The 19149-nt window shown below is 53.9% G+C and overlaps 1 protein-coding gene across 1 annotated transcript; it reads right to left on the minus strand.

Annotated features, from left to right (window-relative positions):
• Nucleotides 1-6160: 6160 nt before the first annotated feature.
• Nucleotides 6161-17766, minus strand: LOC144326439 (uncharacterized). Its single transcript, XM_077922991.1, has 5 exons — nt 17416-17766; nt 7836-8301; nt 7410-7522; nt 6707-7372; nt 6161-6662 (listed from the first exon to the last, which is right to left on the minus strand). The coding sequence occupies exons 1-5, from the start codon at nt 17764-17766 to the stop codon at nt 6243-6245; spliced, it is 2016 nt and encodes a 671-aa protein (XP_077779117.1). The 3' UTR covers nt 6161-6242.
• Nucleotides 17767-19149: the final 1383 nt, after the last annotated feature.

Below are 19149 nucleotides of genomic sequence, written 5' to 3' on the forward strand. Positions count from 1 at the left end.
ATTCGGTAGAAAACGGGGGGGTGGGGGGTGTGAATTTTTTTGGGGGGGGGGTCAAAGGGAGACGAGCAGCAATTAATTGACGGTTCAATTAATATATATATAGATATTATTAATATATATATAATTAATATATATACTATTAATATATATATATATATTAATATATATATATATAAAAACACACAAACACCCCCATTTGAAGACGTTAAATGGTATTTTCCACAGACACCCCCCAAAAAACAAAGAGTTTCTGCCCCATAAAATGGGCGGCAAATGTCGGAATCTGGGGGGGAAATGTCAGGATTTGCTGGGAAATGTCAGAATTTGGGGGGCAAATGTCAGAATTTGGGGCAAAATCTCAGAATTTGGGGGGAAATCTCAGAATTTGGGGGGCAAAACGGGGGGAAATCTCAGAATCTGGGGGGCAAATCTCAGAATTTGCTGGGAAATCTCAGAATTTGGGGGCAAATATTAGAATTTGGGGGGTAAATGTCGGAATTTGGGGGGCAAAATGGGAAATGTCAGAATTTGGGGGGGAACTCAGAATTTGGGGGGGAAATCTCAGAATTTGGGGGGCAAAACGGGGGAAAGTCTCAGAATCTGGGGGGCAAATCTCAGAATTTGCTGGGAAATCTCAGAATATGGGGGGCAAAACGGGGGGAAATCTCAGAATTTGGGGGGCAAATGTCAGAATTTGGGGGGAAATCTCAGAATTTGGGGGGAAATCTCAGAATTTGGGGGCAAATCTCAGAATTTGGGGGCAAATCTCAGAATTTGGGGGGCAAAATGGGGGGAAATCTCAGAATTTGGGGGAAAATCTCAGAATTTGGGGGGCAAAACGGGGGGAAATCTCAGAATTTGGGGGGCAAATGTCAGAATTTGGGGGGAAATCTCAGAATTTGGGGGGCAAAATGGGGGAAATCTAAGAATTTGGGCGGCAAATGTCAGAATTTCCTGGGAAATCTCAGAATCTGTGGGGCAAATCTCAGAATTTGGGCGGCAAATGTCAGAATTTGGGGGGAAATCTCAGAATTTGGGGGTCAAAACGGGGGGAAATCTCAGAAATTGGGCGGCAAATGTCAGAATTTGGGGGGCAAAACGGGGGGAAATCTCAGAATCTGGGGGGCAAATCTCAGAATTTGCTGGGAAATCTCAGAATTTGCTGGGAAATCTCAGAATTTGGGGGGACTCAGAATTTGGGGGGCAAAACAGGGGGAAATCTCAGAATCTGGGGGGCCAATGTCAGAATTTGCTGGGAAATTTCAGAATTTGGGGGGTAATCTCAGAATTTGGGGGGCAAAACGGGGGGAAATCTCAGAATTTGGGCGGCAATTGACAGGATTTAGGGGGGAAATCTCAGGATTTGCTGGGAAATGTCAGAATTTGGGGGGTAATCTCAGAATTTGGGGGGCAAAAGGGGGGAAATCTCAGAATTTGGGGGGCAAAACGGGGGGGAAATCATAGAATCTGGGTGGCAAATGTCAGAATTTGGGGGGCAAATGGGGGGAAATCACAGGATTTGGGGGGCAAAAGGGAGGGAAATCTCAGAATCTGGGTGGCAAATGTCAGAATTTGGGGGCAAATCTCAGAATTTGGGGGCAAATGTCGGAATCTGGGCAGCAATTGTCAGAATTTGGGGAGCAAAACGGGGAAATCTCAGAATCTGGGGGGCAAAAGGGAGGGAAATCTCAGAATCTGGGTGGCAAATGTCAGAATTTGGGGGGCAAAACGGGCAAATCTCAGAATTTGGGGGGCAAAAGGGAGGGAAATCTCAGAAATTGGGCGGCAAATGTCAGAATTTGGGGGGCAAAACGGGGGCAAATCTCAGAATTTGGGCGGCAAATCTCAGAATTTCCTGGGAAATCTCAGAATTTGGGGGGCAAATCTCAGAATATGGGCTGTTTTTTGGGGGTCCGCCCCCCAAAAGAGGCAACACTGCGCAGCAAGAGAGGTAGATGGTGAGGGGAGACGGTGGCGGGTTCGAGTCGCGCTCCCGACGTGAGCCTAGGTCCTCGGTCCTGGGTTCGAGTCAAAGGGTACAGAAGTCCTCAGCAGTCGCGGGTTCAAGTCACATGCTTCCAAGGGGCGCATGGAGTACTTGGCGGCGGCGGGTTCGAGTCTTGCGCACTCGCAGCAGGCGCATGGAGTCCTCGGCGGCGGCGGGTTCGAGTTGCAGGCTTCCCACGGGCGCATGAAGTCCTCGGTCCCGGGTTCGAGTTGAGCGCTGGGCAGTGGTGGGTCGTGGGTTCAAGTCCCGGGGCTCCAAAAGGCGCATAAAGCCCTCTGCACTGGTGGGTCGTGGGTTCGAGTCCTGCGCATGAAGCAGGCGCATGAAGTCCTTGGCAGTGGCGGGTTGCGGGTTCGAGTGATGCAACTGGCGCATTCGGTCCTTGGCAGTGCTGGGTTCGAATCATGCGCTGCCAACAGGCACATCAAGTCCTCTGTGGTGACGGGTTCGAGTCGCGCGCTCCCATTCAGCCGGTCCTGGGTTCGAGTCCTGCGCTTCCAACAGGCGCACCAAGTCTGTGGGTTCCGAGGGGCGCATGAAGTCCTGGGCAGTGGTGGGTTCGAGTCATGCGCTTCCAACAGGCGCATGAAGTCCTGGTTGCGGGTTCGAGTCGCGCGCTCCCAACAGGCGCATGAAGTCCTGGTTGCGGGTTCGAGTCGCGCGCTCCCAACAGGCGCATGAAGTCCTGGTTGCGGGTTCGAGTCGCGCGCTCCCAACAGGCGCATGAAGTCCTGGTTGGGGGTTCGAGTCGCGCGCTCCCAACAGGCGCATTGAGTCCCTGGCAGTGATGGGTTCAAGTTGTGCGCTTGGCCCACGGTGCGCTTCCAAGGGGCACATTAACACAGTGCTGGGCGCCGGGTTCAAGTCACGCACTTCCAACCCTTGGCAGTGGTGAGTTCGAGTCATGCGCTTCCAAGTGGCGCAGAAGTCCTGGCCGTGGGTTCGAGTGGCGCGCTCCCAACAGGCCCCTCAGCGACGGTAGGTGGTGGGTTCGAGTCATGCGCTTGCAAGAGGCCCGTTAAGTCCTGGCTGTGGGTTCGAGACATGCGCTCCCAACAGGCCCATCAAGTCCTCTGCAGTGCTGGGCGCTGGGTTCAAGTCATGCACTTCCAACCCGTGCATTAAGTCCTGGCCATGGGTTCGAGTTGCGCGCTCCCAACAGGCCCATCGAGTCCTGGCCATGGGTTCAAGTCATGTGCTAAGTCCTCAGTCGTGGGTTTGACTCCTGCGCTCCCAACAGGCCCATTGAATGCTCTGCAGTGCTGGGTGACGGGTTCAAGTGGCGCACTTCCGACCGTCGCATGAAGTCCATGGCAGTGCCATGCGCTGGGTTCAAATCGCACCCTTCCCACGCATGCCTGAAGTCCTGGCCATGGGTTCAAGTCACACATAAGTCCTCGGTTCTGGGTTCAAATGGCGCGCTCCCAACAGGCCCATTAAATCCTTGGTGGTGGGTTCAAGTCATGCGCTTCCAAGAGGCCCATTGCGGTGGGTTGTGGGTTCGAGTGATGAGCTCCCCACAAGCACATGACATCCCGGTCCTGGGTTGGAGCCATGCGCTTCCAAGGAGCACATTAAGTCCTGGGTTCGAGTCATGGGCTTCCAAGGGGCGCATTAAATCCTGGCCATGGGTTCGACTCATGCGCTTCCAAAATGCGCATCAAGTCCTGGCCATGGGTTCAAGTCCTGCCCTTCCGACGGGCGCAGAGGTCCTCGTTCCTGGGTTCGACTCATGCGCTCCCAGCAGCCACGTTAAATCCCCGGTTGTGGGTTCAAGTCATGCGCTTCCAACAGGCCCATGATGCGCTCTCAACAGCCCCATTAAGTCCTCAGCAGTGGCAGGTGGTGGGTTCGAGTCATGCGCTTCCAAGGAGCACATTAAGTCCTGGGTTCGAGTCATGCACTTCCAAGTGGCGCATTAAATCCTGGCCATGGGTTTGACTCATGCGCTCCCAACCGCCACATTAAATCCCTGGTTGTGGGTTCAAGTCATGCACTTCCAACAGGCACATGATGCGCTCTCAGCAGGCCCATTAAGTCCTCAGCAGTGGCAGGTGGTGGGTTCAAGTCATGCGCTCCCAACAGTCCCATCAAGTCCTCAGCAGTGGCAGGTGGTGGGTTCAAGTCATGCGCTCCCAACAGGCCCATTAAGTCCTCAGCAGTGGCAGGTGGTGGGTTCGAGTCATGCGCTTCCAACAGGCCCATGATGCGCTCTCAACGGGCCCATTAAGTCCTCAGCAGTGGCAGGTGGTGGGTTCAAGTCATGCGCTTCCCACAGCCACATTAAATCCCTGGTTGTGGGTTCGAATCATGCGCTTCCAAAATGCGCATCAAGTCCAAGTGGCGCATTAAATCCCCGGCCGTGGGTTCGAATCATGCGCTTCAAACAGGCCAGGGGTTCAAGTTGCACCTTTCCGACAAAATGTGTGGGTTTGAATCATGCGCTCCCAAAATGCGCACCACGTCATGCGCTTCCAAGTGGCGCATTAAATCCCCGGTTGTGGCTTCAAGTCATGCGCTTCCGACAGGCCCATGAAATCCCAGTTGTGGGTTCGACTCATGCGCTCCCAACAGCCCCATCCAATCCCCGGTCCTGGGTTCAAGTCATGCGCTCCCCACAGCCCCATTAAATCCTCGGTCGTGGGTTCGAGTGATGCGCTTCCAACAGGCCCATTAAGTCCTCTGCAGTGCTGGGTGCTGGGTTCAAGTCATGCGCTTCCTACAAGCACATTAAGTCCTGGCCATGGGTTCAAGTTGACCTGTCCTCGGTCATGGGTTCGAGTGATGCGCTTCCAACAGGCACACGATGCGCTCTCAACAGGCGCATAAGTCCTCAGCGGCGGCGGGTTGTGGGTTCGAGGGATGCGCTCCCAACAGGCCCACCAAGTCCTCTCCAGTGCTGGGTGCTGGGTTCAAATCATGCACTTCCGACAAGCGCATTAAGTCCTGGCCATGGGTTCGAGTTGCACATGTCCTCGGTTGCGGGTTCGAGTCACGCGCTTCCAAGGAGCACAGTCCCGGGTTCAAGTTGCACGCTCTCCACAGCCCCATTAAATCCCAGCTGCGGGTTCGACTCATGCGCTCCCAACAAAGCCCCTCAAGTCCTGGCCATGGGTTCAAGTCCTGCGCTCCCAACCGCCCCCTAAAGTCCTCTGCAGTGGGTTCAAGTCATGCGCTTGAAACAGGCGCACCAAGTCCTGGCCATGGGTTCAAATCGCACCCTTCCCACGGGCGCATAAGTCCTCAGTCCTGGGTTCGAGTCGCTCGTTCCCAACAGCCCCATTAAATCCACAGTCATGGGTTCGACTCATGCGCTCCCAACAGGCCTGGCTATGGGTTCAAGTTGCGCATTTAAGTCCTGGCCATGGACTAAAGTTGCACATTCAACCCTCGGTTGCGGGTTCGAGTCATGCGCTTCCAAGGAGCACAGTAAGTCCTCAGTCCTGGGTTCAAGTGGCACATTCAACCCTCGGTTGTGGGTTCGAGTCATGTGCTCCCAACAACCCCTTTAAATCCTTGGTCAGGGGTTCGACTCCTGCGCTCCCAACAGGGTTCAAGTTGCACATTGAAGTCCTGGCTATGGGTTCAAGTTGCCCATTCAACCCTCGGCTGTGGGTTCGAGTCATGCGCTCCCAACCGCCCCCTAAAGTCCTTGCCATGGGTTCAAGTCATGCGCTCCCAACCGCCCCATAAAGTCCTCTGCAGTGGGTTCAAGTCATGCGCTTGAAACAGGCGCACTAAGTCCTGGCCATGGGTTCAAATCGCTCATTCCCAACAGCCCCATTAAATCCCCAGTCCTGGGTTCGACTCATGCGCTCCCAACAGGCCTGGCTACGGGTTCAAGTTGCGCTCTGGGTTCAAGTCAGGCATTTCCAAAGGGCGCAGAAGTCCTCGGTTCTGGGTTCAAATGGCGCACTCCCAACATGCCCATGAAATCCTCGGTTGCGGGTTCAAGTCGTGCGCTTGAAACAGGCGCACCAAGTCCTGGCCATGGGTTCAAATCGCTCATTCCCAACAGCCCCATGAAATCCCCAGTCCTGGGATCAAGTTGCGCATTGAAGTCCTGGCTCTGGGTTCAAGTCAGGCATTTCCAAAGGGCGCCGAAGTCCTCGCTTCCGGGTTCAAATGGCGCACTCCCAACATGCCCATGAAATCCTCGGTTGCGGGTTCAAGCCGTGCGCTCCCAACGCATCCAATCCTCTCCGGCGGCGCCGGGTTCGAGTCCCGCCCTCTTTTACGAGGGCCCCCCGCCTCCCCCCCCGCCCCCCCGGGCCTTGGCCACCAAGTAGAGCACGATGTCCTGGTGCCCTGAAAAGGCCGCCATGTGCAGCGCACTCCAGCCGTCCCGGTTGGCCAATCGCACGTCGGCTCCGAATCTCACCAATAGTTTCACCAGTTCCAGGTTCCCGTCGCTCACCGATTGGTGCAAGGCGGTCTGGCCCTCCGGCCCGAAGGCGTTGACGTTGAATTCGCACGAGTTCATGGTGCGCAGGAGGGCGTGCACGGCCGCCGTGTTGCCGGCGCGCACGGCGTCCCGGAAGAGGCGCTCGCCCGGCGCGGGGGGCGGGGACAAGGGAGGGGGGGGAGAGGGGAGCTCGGCTTGGTTCATGGTGCGAGGATTGGTGCGCCGGGTGCGAGGATTTGGAGGGTTCTGGCTCTGGGTTCGAAGATTGGAGGCTCTGGGTTCGAGGATTGGAGGCTCTGGGTTCGAGGATTTGAAGCCTTCTGGATTTGAAGCTTTCCGGATGCTGGCTCTGGGTTCGAGGATTGGAGGCTCTGGGTTCGAGGATGGTGCGAGGATTGGTGCGCCGGGTGCGAGGATTCGGAGGATTCTGGGTTCCGGCTCTGGGTTCGAGGATTGGAGGCTCTGGGTTCGAGGATTGGAGGCTCTGGGTTCGAGGATTTGAAGCCTTCTGGATTTGAAGCTTTCCGGATGCTGGCTCTGGGTTCGAGGATTGGAGGCTCTGGGTTCGAGGATGGTGCGAGGATTGGTGCGCCGGGTGCGAGGATTCGGAGGATTCTGGGTTCCGGCTCTGGGTTCGAGAATTGCAGGCTCTGGGTTCGAGGATTCGAGGGTTCTGGGTTCGAAGATTGGAGGCTCTGGGTTCGAGGATTTGGAGAGTTCTGGGTTCTGGCTCTGGGTTCGAGGATTGGAGGCTCTGGGTTCGAGGATTGGAGGCTCTGGGTTCGAGAATTGCAGGCTCTGGGTTCGAGGATTCGAGGGTTCTGGGTTCGAAGATTGGAGGCTCTGGGTTCGAGGATTCGAGGGTTCTGGGTTCGAGGATTGGAGGCTCTGGGTTCGAGGATTTGAAGCCTTCTGGATGGGAAGCTTTCTGGAATCCGGCTCTGGGTTCGAGGATTGGAGGCTCTGGGTTCGAGGATTTGGAGACTTCCGGATGCTGGCTCTGGGTTCGAGGATTCGAGGGTTCTGGGTTCGAGGATTGGAGAGTTCTGGAGTCCGGCTCTGGGTTCGAGGGTTCGAGGATTGGAGGCTCTGGGTTCGAGGACTTGAAGCTTTCTGGAGTCCGGCTCTTGGTTCAAGGATTCGAGGGTTCGAGGGTTCTGGGTTCGAGGATTTGGAGAGTTCTGGGTTCTGGCTCTGGGTTCGAGGATTAGTGCGCCGGGTTCGAGGATTTGGAGGATTCTGGATGGGAAGCTTTCTGGAGCCCGGCTCTGGGTTCGAGGATTTGAGGGTTCTGGGTTCGAGGATTGGAGGCTCTGGGTTCGAGGATTGGAGCCTTCCGGATGCTGGCTCTGGGTTCGAGGATTTGGAGAGTTCTGGGTTCTGGCTCTGGGTTCAAGGCTTGGAGGCCTTCTGTATTGGAACCTTTCTGGAGTCCGGCTCTGGGTTCGAGGATTGGAGGCTCTGGGTTCGAGGATTGGATGGTTCTGGGTTCGAGGATTGGAGGCACTGGGTTCTGGCGCCGGGTTCGAGGATTGGAGGCTCTGGGTTCAAAGATTGGAGGCTCTGGGTTTGAGGATTTGGAGAGTTCTGGGTTCTGGCTCTGGGTTCGAGGATTTGGCGCGTTCTGGATGCTGGTGCCGGGTTCGAGGATTTCACATGCGCGGGTGCGAGGATTCGGAAGATTCTGGAGTCCGGCTCTGGGTTCGAGGATTTGAAGCCTTCCGGATGGGAAGCTTTCTGGAGTCCGGCTCTGGGTTCGAGGATTGGAGGCTCTGGGTTCGAGGATTCGGAGGATTCTGGGTTCTGGCTCTGGGTTCGAGGATTCGGAGGCTTCTGGGTTCTGGCGCCGGGTTCGAGGATTTGGGCTCTGGGTTCGAGGGGAAAGGCTTCAGGAGGAGGAGGAGGGCTTAGGGACCTCACCGAGGGGCTAAGCTGGGGGTTCAAGACCCGCCCACTAGCCCCACCTGCTTAAGGACCTTCCAAGGGGGGGGGGAGTTCAGGACCTCCCTCAATGGGTGAAGAAGCTTCCGGAAGGGAGTTCGGGGTTAAAGACCCCCCCCCTGCCTGGTTAAGGACCTTGGAGGCGGGAGGGAAAGGGGTTAAGGACCTCCCTCAGTGGGTTAAGGACCCCCCCCCCCCAGCCCCAGCTGGTTAGGGACGCTGCAAGGGGGAGTTAAGGCCCGAGCTTAGAGCCCCGTCTGGGGGGTGTTAGGGACCCTCTGGGTTTGAGGCTGGGGGGTTAAGGACCTCCCTCAACGAGACCGAGCTTAGAGCCCCGTCTGGGGGGTGTTAGGGACCCTCTGGGTTTGAGGCTGGGGGGTTAAGGACCTCCCTCAACGAGACCGAGCTTAGAGCCCCGTCTGGGGGGTGATAGGGACCCTCTGGGTTTGAGGCTGGGGGGGGTTAAGGAGGGGGGGTTAAGGACCTCCCTCAACGAGACCGAGCTTAGAGCCCCGTCTGGGGGGTGATAGAGACCCTCTGGGTTTGAGGCTGGGGGGTTAAGGACCTCCCTCAACGAGACCGAGCTTAGAGCCCCGTCTGGGGGGTGTTAGGGACCCTCTGGGTTTGAGGCTGGGGGGTTAAGGACCTCCCTCAACGAGACCGAGCTTAGAGCCCCGTCTGGGGGGTGTTAGGGACCTTCGGAGTCGAGACGGGAAGGAAAGGGTTAAGGAGGGGGGGTTAAGGACCTCACCAACGGGGTGATTTGGTTAAGGACCCTCGGAAAGGGACTTTGGGGTTAAAGACCACCCCCCCACTAGCACCACCCAGTTAGGGACCCTGCCCCGACGGGTTCAGGAGGTTCCGAAAGGGAAAGGGAGTCGAGGGTTACAGACCCCCCCCCCCAACCTGGTTAAGGATGCTGCAAGGGGGAGTTAAAGGCCCCTTAATGGGTTCCGGGTTCGAGACGCGAGTTCAGGACCTGCCTTAGGGACCCCCCTCCCAGTTTGGACTGGTTTAAGGTGGGGGGGACAGAAAGGGGTTAGGGAGCCAAGTTAGGGACCCCCTCCCAGTTTGGACTGGTTTAAGGTGGGGGGGACAGAAAGGGGTTAAAGACGCCTCTTAGGGAGCCAAGTTAGGGACCCCCTCCCAGTTTGGACTGGTTTAAAGTGGGGGGGGGGACAGAAAGGGGTGAAGGAAGCCTCTTAGGGAGCCAAGTTAGGGACCCCCTCCCAGTTTGGACTGGTTTAAAGTGGGGGGGGACAGAAAGGGGTGAAGGACGCCTCTTAGGGAGCCAAGTTAGGGACCCCCCCTCCCAGTTTGGACTGGTTTAAAGTGGGGGGGGACAGAAAGGGGTGAAGGAAGCCTCTTAGGGAGCCAAGTTAGGAACCCCCTCCCAGTTTGGACTGGTTTAAAGTGGGGGGGACAGAAAGGGGTGAAGGAAGACCCTCCCCTGGTTAAGGACCCCTTAATGGGTTCCGGGTTCAAGACCCTCCCGGGGGGGGGGAGTTAAAGACCCTCTGCTCTCCCTTCGCTCTAAGGGAGAGAGTTAAGGACCTGCCTGGGGGGGAACCGGGTGATAGAGACCCCCCTCCACCTCCGCTTAGGATAGGTTAAAGCCTCTCTCTATGGGGGGGGGAGTTAGGGACGCCCCCTCCCCAGTTTGGACTGGTTTAAAGGGGGGGGGAAGAACGCCTCTTAGGGACCCAGTTAGGGACGCCCCCTCCCCAGTTTGGACTGGTTTAAAGTGGGGGGGACAGAAAGGGGTGAAGGACCCCTTTTAGAGACCCCCCTTCCCAGTTTGGACTGGTTTAAAGTGGGGGGGGGACACAAACGGGTGAAGGAAGCGTCTTAGGGAGCCAAGTTAGGAACCCCCCTCCCCAGTTTGGACTGGTTTAAAGGGGGGGGGGATGAACGCCTCTTAGGGACCCAGTTAGGGACGCCCCCTCCCCAGTTTGGACTGGTTTAAGGGGGGGGGAGAAAGGGGTTAGCGACCCCCCCTTCCTCCTCCCGCCCCCCCCCGAAACGACGCTCCGCTTCCGGCCCCTCCCCTCCCCCTAGTCCTCTCTCTAGTCCACCCCCCCTTTTAAATTTGGGGGGGGTCTCTCTTCTCCTCCCCCCCGGCTCCTCCTCTTTCGGGGTGGGGGGGACGAACCCCCCAAAATATCGACTCGGATCGGCCCCCCCCCCTCCTCCTAGTCCTCTCCCTTCCAATGGGGAATGGGGGGGGAAATCGGGGTTCGGCTCCTCCTTCCTGGGGTGTCAATCAATGTCAATCCAGAGGGGGGTGTCCAAAATGTCCCTGGGGGGGGCGAACCCCCCAAAATATTCCTCCTTCTAGCCCCCCCTCCTCCTAGTCCGCTCAGAAGAAGCCCCCTCCCCACCCCGTGTGTTTTTTTTGGGGGGGGGGAATCGGCTCTTCGTCTCCTCCTTCCTGGGGTGTCAATCAATGTCAATCCAGAGGGGGGTGTCCAAAATGTCCCCCCCTCTCCCCTCAATCAAGAGGGGGGGTCCCCCCCAAAATATCCCCCCCTCCTCCTAGTCCGCTCAGAAGAAGCCCCCTCCCCACCCCGTGTTTTTTTTTGGGGGGGGGGGAATCGGCTCCTCGTCTCCTCCTTCCTGGGGTGTCAATCAATGTCAATCAATCAATATCCCCCCCTCCTAGTCCAGTCCGCTCCCTTTCCGACCGGGGGGGGGATTTTTTTTTTTGGGGGGGTCCTCTTTCCTCCCAAATAATATCCCCCCCTCCTCCTCCTAGTCCTCCACCCGGTCCGCTCTCTCTTCCAATGGGGGGGGGGAATTGTGGGGGGGGGGTGTGAGGTGTCTCTCCTCCAAACCTTTCCTCCTCTCGGCTCTTTTTTGGGGGGCGTCCAAAAAATAAGGAGGAGGGGGGGGCGCGGCCCCGATCCGGACCTCCCCTCCTCGCAGTCCTCCGCGCGGTCCGCTCCCCTTTTCCAATGGGGCGGCGGGGTGGGGGGAAAGATTTGGGGGTGTCTCTTTCCTCCCAGCTGCGTCCGCTTCCGGGGGGGGGGGTGGGTGAGTGTCCAAGAATAAAGGGGGGGGGTCCGGATCGGGGCGCCCCCCCTCCTCCCCTCGCAGTCCTCCGCCCGGTCCGCTCACAAGCAGCGCCAACCCCCCCCCCTCTTCTTTCCAATGGAGAATCGGGCTCTTCGCCTGCTCCTTTCTCGGGGTGTCAATCCATATATTGGGGGGGGGGCGGCGTTTCCCCCCCCCTCCCTCTAAGTCCTCCGCGCGGTCCGCTCCCCCTTTGCCAACGGGAGGGGGGGATTTTTTTTGGGGGGGGTCGTCTCTTCTTTCTCCTCCCAGCTTCCTCCGCTTTCCGGGGGGTGTCCAAGAATAAAGAGGGGGGGGCGTTCGGATATCGGGGGCCCCCTCCTCCTCCTCGCAGTCCTCCGCCTGGTCCGCTCACAAGAAGAAGCCCCCCCCCCACCTTTCAATGGAGAAAAGCTCCGGCTCTTCCTCTCCTCCTTCTTGGGGGGGGGGGTCAAAGACTTAAGAGGATCCGGATCGGGCCCTTTTTTTGCGCGCCCCCCCTCTAAAATAGGGGCGCTTTCCTTCTGCGCATGCGCCAGCTCCTCCGCCGCCCGCTTCGCTTCCCGACTGAGATCAGCCTCGCTTCTCCCCTCGCCTTTTATTTGCATGCCGGCTCCCCATTGGCCCAGCCGGACGTTCCCAGGCTTCCCATTGGCCGAGGCTCGGCGTTCCCAGAGCGGCCATTGGAGGCCGCCGGGAGGGGAAAGGGAAGGCGCGGATTGGATGCGGCGCGCAGGGGGGAAAAGGGAAGGCGCTGATTGGCTGCGGCGCGCGGGGATGGAACGTTGGGAGTTCCCAGCGAATGGAGGCTGCTATTATTATTATTATTATTATTATTATTATTATTATTATTATTATTATTATTATTATTATTATTATTATTATTACTACCCCAACCCTTCTGGACAACACATCATTATTATTATTATTATTATTATTATTATTATTATTACCCCAGCCCTTCTGGGCAACACATTACTATTTATTATTATTATTATTATTATTATTATTATTATTATTATTATTATTATTATTACTTCTATTGCTCCATTAGTTTATGACTATTATTATTGCATTGATTATTAATACCATTTTATGATTGATTACAATTTTTTCCACTATTAACTATTATTATTAATGACATTTTACTATTCCAATTTTTATCGCTATCACTATATTCTTTCATTACCATTCCGACCTTTTGCATTGAGTATTAATTAGATAATTGATTACAATTACTATCTTATTTTATGACTATTATTATTATTATTACCCCAGCCCTTCTGGGCAACACATTATTATTATTATTATTATTATTTAAAAATTACGACTTTTCTATAGTTTCTGATTTTCAGCTGCTCTCCTCTTTATATTCCCTCCCTTTCCCCCCCCAGGGACTTTTTATTTTATTATTAAACTTTTTTATTTTATTATCTAAGGTTTTATTATTGTTAAAATGCCTCCGCTTTCTTTCCTTCTCCACTGATGGTGGAATTGTAAAATATGAATTGTAAAATATTCCCCCATTTACTATTTTTCCTTTTCAACTCCCAATTTCTTTCCATCCTTTTTTCTCAGCGACTTAGTAATTATTTAATAATTAATTATTTAATTATTTTTAATTATTATTATTTGATTATTTCTCCGTTTTCAAACGTTCCCCTCCGCTCTCTTTGCTCTAATATTTAATGATAATAATATGACGATGCTCTGAGTTTTAAAGATTTCATAATAATATGACGATGCTCTGATTTTTAAACATTTCATAATATGATGGCCTAATTTTTAAATATTTACTAATACCGTGATGCTCTACTTTTTAAATACTTAATAATATCATGATGCTCTCAATCTTAAATACTTAATAATAATATCATGCCCTAATTTTTAAATATTTAATAATATTTTGCTCTAATTTTAAAATATGCAATAATAATAATAAGATGATGCTCCAATTTTTAAATACTTAATAATATCATGATGCTCTCATTTTCAAAGAATAATTTGATGCTCCAATTTTTAAATATTGAATCCTAATAATAGGACGATGCCCTAATTTTTAAATACTTAATCATAATATGATGCTCTAATTTTTAAATATTAAACCATTATATGATGGTACCCTAATTTTTAAATATCAAACCATAATATGATGATGGTCTATTTTTTAAATATTTAATAATAAGAATAAGATGATGATGCTCTAATTTTTAAATTTTTAATAACAAGATGGTGCTCCAATTTTTAAATATTTGCTAATGCCCTAAATTTAAATATTTAATAATATGGCGCTCCAATTTTCCAATTTTTAATAACAATACGGTGCTCCGATTTTTAAACATTTCCGCCTATCTCCTGGCTTTTAATACTGATATTTATCAATAATATCATGCTCTAATTTTTAAGTATTTAATAATATGATGCTCCAACTTTTAAATATTTAATCATAATATGATGCTCTAATTTTTAAATATTCAATCATCATAATCATCATAAGAATAATAATATGATGATGCTCCAATTTTAAAATATTTAATCATAATAATAAAAATACCATGGCCTAATTTTATCATGGCCTAAATAATAATAATAATAATAATATGATGATGATGATGATGCTCAAATTTTTAAATTCTTAATAATAATATCATGCCCTAAATTTCAAATATTTCCCCTTTCTCCTCCACCACCGCTTTCTTCCGTCTATCCCCCCATAATAAGAAGAATAATATGATGTTCCAATTTTTAAATATTTAATAATCACAATAATAATAATAATAATGATAAATACTTAATCATAATATCATGCTCCATTTTTAAAATAATAATGTGACGATGCTCTGTTTTTTAAATATTTCATCAGAATACGATGCTCCAATTTTTAAATATAATAATAATAATAATAGTACGATAAGAACGCTCTGATTTTAAAATATTGAAGAATCATCCTAATATCATGCCCTCGTTTTTAAATACTTCTCCTCCTCGTCTGCCTTCATTTCATCACAATACGACGCTCCAATTTTTAAATATATAATAATAATAATAATAATAATAATAATAATAATAATAATAATAATAGTACAATAATGCTCTGATTTTAAAATATTGAAGAATAATCCTAATATCATTTTAAAATATTTTCTCCTCCTCGTCTGCCTCCTTCCCTCTTTTTCCCCCCTCTCCATTTTTTCCCAGGGACTATTCTTGGAAAAGCGGCCTAAAATCTCTATTTTCCCCATTGAAAAGGCCATTGAGAAAGGTCGCCCCATTCATTCCCTCGCTTGACTGCGCTCCCATTCATGAATGGGGGCGGCCATGCCCTTATATGGTGCGGGGGGGCGTGTCGGGCGGGCCGGCCTCATTAGCATAGAGGCGCGCGGAGCGTGGGAAAGTCTGGGTCGTTTTTTCCCACGCTGGGGAACGAGGGAAAAAGGCGCGGCTGGGGGGGAGGGAGGGGGGAGGGAGGGGTGGGAAAAGAGGAGGGGGGAGGAGGGGAGGGGGGAGGAGGGAGAGTGACGGGGAGGGAGGGAGGAGGAGGAGGAGGGAGGAGGGAAAGAGGGAGGAGGGAAGGGAGGGTGGGAAAAGAGGGAAGATTGACGGGGAAATGGGGGGAGGGAGGGGGAGGGAGGGGTGGGAAAAGAGGAGGGGGGAGGAGGGGAGGGGGGAGGAGGGAGAGTGACGGGGAGGGAGGGGGGAGGAGGAGGAGGAGGAGGGAAAGAGGGAGGAGGGAAGGGAGGGTGGGAAAAGAGGGAAGATTGACGGGGAAATGGGGGGAGGGAGGGGGAGGGAGGGGTGGGAAAAGAGGAGGGGGGAGGAGGGAGAGTGACGTGAAGGGAGGGGGGAGGAGGAGGAGGAGGGAGGAGGGAGGGGAGTGTGGGAAAATAAGAGGGGAAGGGGAGGAGGGGGTGGGGAGAAAGAGGGAGATTGACGGGGAAATGGGGGGAGGGAGGGAAAGAGGGAGGGGGGAGGAGGGAGAGTGACGGGAAAGGGGGGGGAGGGAGGGAAATGGGGGGAGGGAGGGAAAGAGGGAGGGGAGGAGAGGGGAGGGGGGAGGAGGGGGGAAATAGGAGGGGGAGGAAGGAGGAGGAGGGGAGGGGGGAAAGTAGGAGTGACGTGAAAGGGGGGGAAATAGGGGAGGGGGGAAATAGGAGGCGAGGAGGGAGGGGAACGTGGGAAAATAGTAGGGGAGGGGGAAAGGGGGAGTGGGGGGGAAATGGAGGGGGGGAGGGAGGGGCGGGGAAGGGAGGGGGAGGAGGGAGGAGGGGAGGGGAAATGAGGGAGATTGACAGTTAAAATGGGGTGGAGGGAGGGAAAGAGGGAGGGGAGGAGAGGGGAGGGGGAGGAGCGGGAAAATAGGAGGGGGGAGGAGGGAGGGGGAGGGGAGGGGGAGGAGGGAAGAGGGGAGGAGGGGGGAGGAGGGAGAGTGACGGGAAAGGGGGGAGGGAGGGGAGGAGGGAAAGAGGGAGGAGGGAAGGGAGGGTGGGAAAAGAGGGAAGATTGACGGGGAAATGGGGGGAGGGAGGGGTGGGAAAAGGGAGGGGAGGAGGGAGGAGGGGAGGGGGGAAGAGGGAGAGTGACGGGAAAGGGGGGAGGGGGGAGGGAGGGGAGGAGTGGGAAAAGAGGAGGGGGAGGAGGGAGAGTGACGGGGGAGGGGGGAAATGAGGGAGATTGACAGTTAAAATGGGGGGGAGGGAGGGAAAATGGGGGGAGGGAGGGAAAGAGGGAGGGGCGGGGAAGGGAGGAGGGGGGAAATAGGAGGGGGGAGGAGGGAGAGTGACGGGGGAGGGAGGGGAGGAGGGAAGGGAGGGGTGGGAAAAGAGGAGGGGAGGGGGAGGAGGAAGAGGAGGGAAAGGAGGGGAGGGTGGGAAAATGAGGGAGATTGACAGTTAAAATGGGGGGAGGGAGGGAAAGAGGGAGGGGCGGGGAAGGGAGGAGGGGGGAAATAGGAGGGGGGAGGAGGGAGAGTGACGGGGGAGGGAGGGGAGGAGGGAAGGGAGGGGTGGGAAAAGAGGAGGGGAGGGGGAGGAGGAAGAGGAGGGAAAGGAGGGGAGGGTGGGAAAATGAGGGAGATTGACAGTTAAAATGGGGGGAGGGAGGGAAAGAGGGAGGGGGAGGAGAGGGGAGGGGGAGGGGGAAGGGGCGGATGGGGGAGAGGAGGGGGGAGGGAGGGGAGGGGGGAGGAGGGGGAAAGGGATAGGCAGGGGAGGGAGGGGTGGGAAAATAGGGAGGAGGGGGAGGAGGGGGTGATTGACAGGGGAATTGGGGGGGAGAGGGGGTGATTGACAGGGGAATTGGGGGGGAGAGGGGGTGATTGACAGATCAATTCGGGGGTAGTGATTGACAGGCGAATTGGGGGGGAGAGGGGGTGATTGACAGATCAATTCGGGGGTAGTGATTGACAGGCGAATTGGGGGGGAGAGGGGGTGATTGACAGATCAATTCGGGGGTAGTGATTGACAGGCGAATTGGGGGGGAGAGGGGGGGATTGACAGGGGAATTGGTGGGGAGAGGGGGTGATTGACAGATCAATTCGGGGGTAGTGATTGACAGGCGAATTGGGGGGCGAGAGGGGGGAAATGAAGGGGAGGGGTGATTGACAGGGAAACTGGGGGGAGAGGGGGGGATTGACAGATCAATGCGGGGGTAGTGATTGACAGGCGAATGGGGGGGAGGGGGGGATTGACAGGAAAATCGGGGGGCAGAGTGGATGATTGACAGGGAAACTGGGGGGAGAATGGATGATTGACAGGGAAATAGAGGTAAGGGGGGAAATTGGGGGGAGAGGGGATGATTGACAGTTAAACTGGTAGGAGAGGAGGGAGGGGAGGGTGGGACTATTTCCTGCACTGCGAATTATTATTATTATTATTATTATTATTATTATTATTATTATTATTATTATTATTATTATTATTATTATTATTATTATTCCGCCCGTCTCCTGGCAATTTCCCACCGAGCTGCACCGGTGGGATTCCTGCCTGCTTCCTCCCAGAGGCAGCTTCACCTTTCCTAGCGCTAGCTTCACCTGTGGGATTTCCACCCAGAACTCCACCGGTGGGATTTCTACCTGGCGTTTCCCACCCAGCTGCACCGGTGGGATTCCTGCCTGCAACTCCATCCAAATTCCCAATACCAGCTGCACCCGTGTGATTTCCGCCTGTCTGCTGGCCACCCATTTCCCAGTTTGGGAAATGACTAAGGTTGACAGCAATGCTAGCTTCACCGGTGGGATTTCCGCCTGCAACTCCATCCAAATTCCCAATACCAGCTGCACCCGTGTGATTTCCGCCTGTCTGCTGGCCACCCATTTCCCAGCACTAGCGTCACCGGTGGGATTTCCGCCTGGAGACGCCATCCAAACTCCACCAGTGGGATTTCTACCTGGCTTTCCCCACCAAGCTGCACCGGTGCAATTTCCGCCCGTCTGCTGGCAATTTCCCATCTCTAGCTTCGCCAGTGTGATTTCCGCCCAGAACTCCACCCAAACTCCACCGGTGGGATTTCTACCTGGCTTCTCCCCCACTGAGCTACACCGGTGGGATTCCTGCCTGCTTCCTTCCTCGGCTTCCTTCCTAATATTAGCTGCACCAGTGCGATTTCCGCCCGTCTGCTGGCAACCCATTTCCCAGTGCTAGCTTCGCCGGTGGGATTTCTGCCTGCAACTCCACCCAAATTCCCAATACTAGCTGCACCGGTGGGATTTCCGCCTGCAACTCCACCCAAATCCCCAATACTAGCTTCACCGGTGGGATTTCCACCTGCAACTCCACCCCAATTCCCAATACTAGCTTCACCGGTGGGATTTCCGCCTGCAACTCCACCCCAATTCCCAATACTAGCTTCACCGGTGGGATTTCCGCCTGCAACTCCACCCCGATTCCCAATACTAGCTTCACCGGTGGGATTTCCGCCTGCAACGCCACCCAAATTCCCAATACTAGCTGCACCAGTGCGATTTCTGCCCGTCTGCTGGCAACCCGTTTCCCAGCGCTAGCTTCACCGGTGGGATTTCCGCCTGGAACTCCACCCAGATTCCCAATACTAGCTGCACCAGTGCGATTTCTGCCCGTCTGCTGGCAACCCATTTCCAATACTAGCTTCACCGGTGGGATTTCCGCCCGGAACTCCACCAGTTGGATTTCTACCTGGCTTTTCCCCATCAAGCTGCACCAGTGCGATTTCTGCCCGGATCTCCGCCCAAACTCCACCAGTGCGATTTCTACCTGGCTTTCCCCACCAAGCTGCACCGGTGTGATTCCTGCCTGGCAAGGTCCTGCTTTGGTTTTCCCCACCAAGCTTCGCCGGTGGGATTTCCGCCCGCAACTCCACCCAAACTCCACCGGTGGGATTTCTACCTGGCTTTCCCCATCGAGCTGCACCAGTCTGATTCCTGCCTGCTTCCTTCCTCGGCTTCCTTCCCAATACTAGCTGCACCAGTGCGATTTCCGCCCGTCTGCTGGCAACCCGCTTCGCCGGTGGGATTTCCGCCCGTAATCCGCTGCGTCCAAACTCCACCGGTGGGATTTCTACCTGGCTTTCCCCACCAAGCAAAGCACAGCCAGGAATTCAACAGGTAGATATCAATAGATCAGGCAGCAATTCATCTGGTAGATCAGGCAGGAATTCATTAATAGAGCAGGCAGCAATTCACCAGGTAAAGCAGATTCCTGAGTAGATCAGGCAGGAATTCGCCAGGTAGATCAGGCAGGAATTCATTAATAGAGCAGGCAGCAATTCA

The sequence above is a fragment of the Podarcis muralis genome, chromosome W (assembly GCF_964188315.1).
Source record: "Podarcis muralis chromosome W, rPodMur119.hap1.1, whole genome shotgun sequence".
NCBI classification, from domain to species: Eukaryota; Metazoa; Chordata; class Lepidosauria; order Squamata; family Lacertidae; genus Podarcis; species Podarcis muralis.

Excerpts from the sequence above, each read along its gene's own strand:
- LOC144326439 (XM_077922991.1), bottom strand. The coding sequence starts at position 17,766 with ATGGCGTCTCCAGGCGGAAATCCCACCGGTGACGCTAGTGCTGGGAAA. Across the intron at positions 8,302-17,415 it reads TGAAGCTAGCGCTAGGAAAG|AGCCTTTCCCCTCGAACCCA; the intron begins GTGAAGCTGCCT and ends TCCTCCTCCTGA. Across the intron at positions 7,523-7,835 it reads CAGAGCCGGACTCCAGAAAG|CTTCAAGTCCTCGAACCCAG; the intron begins GTTCCAATACAG and ends GACTCCAGAAAG.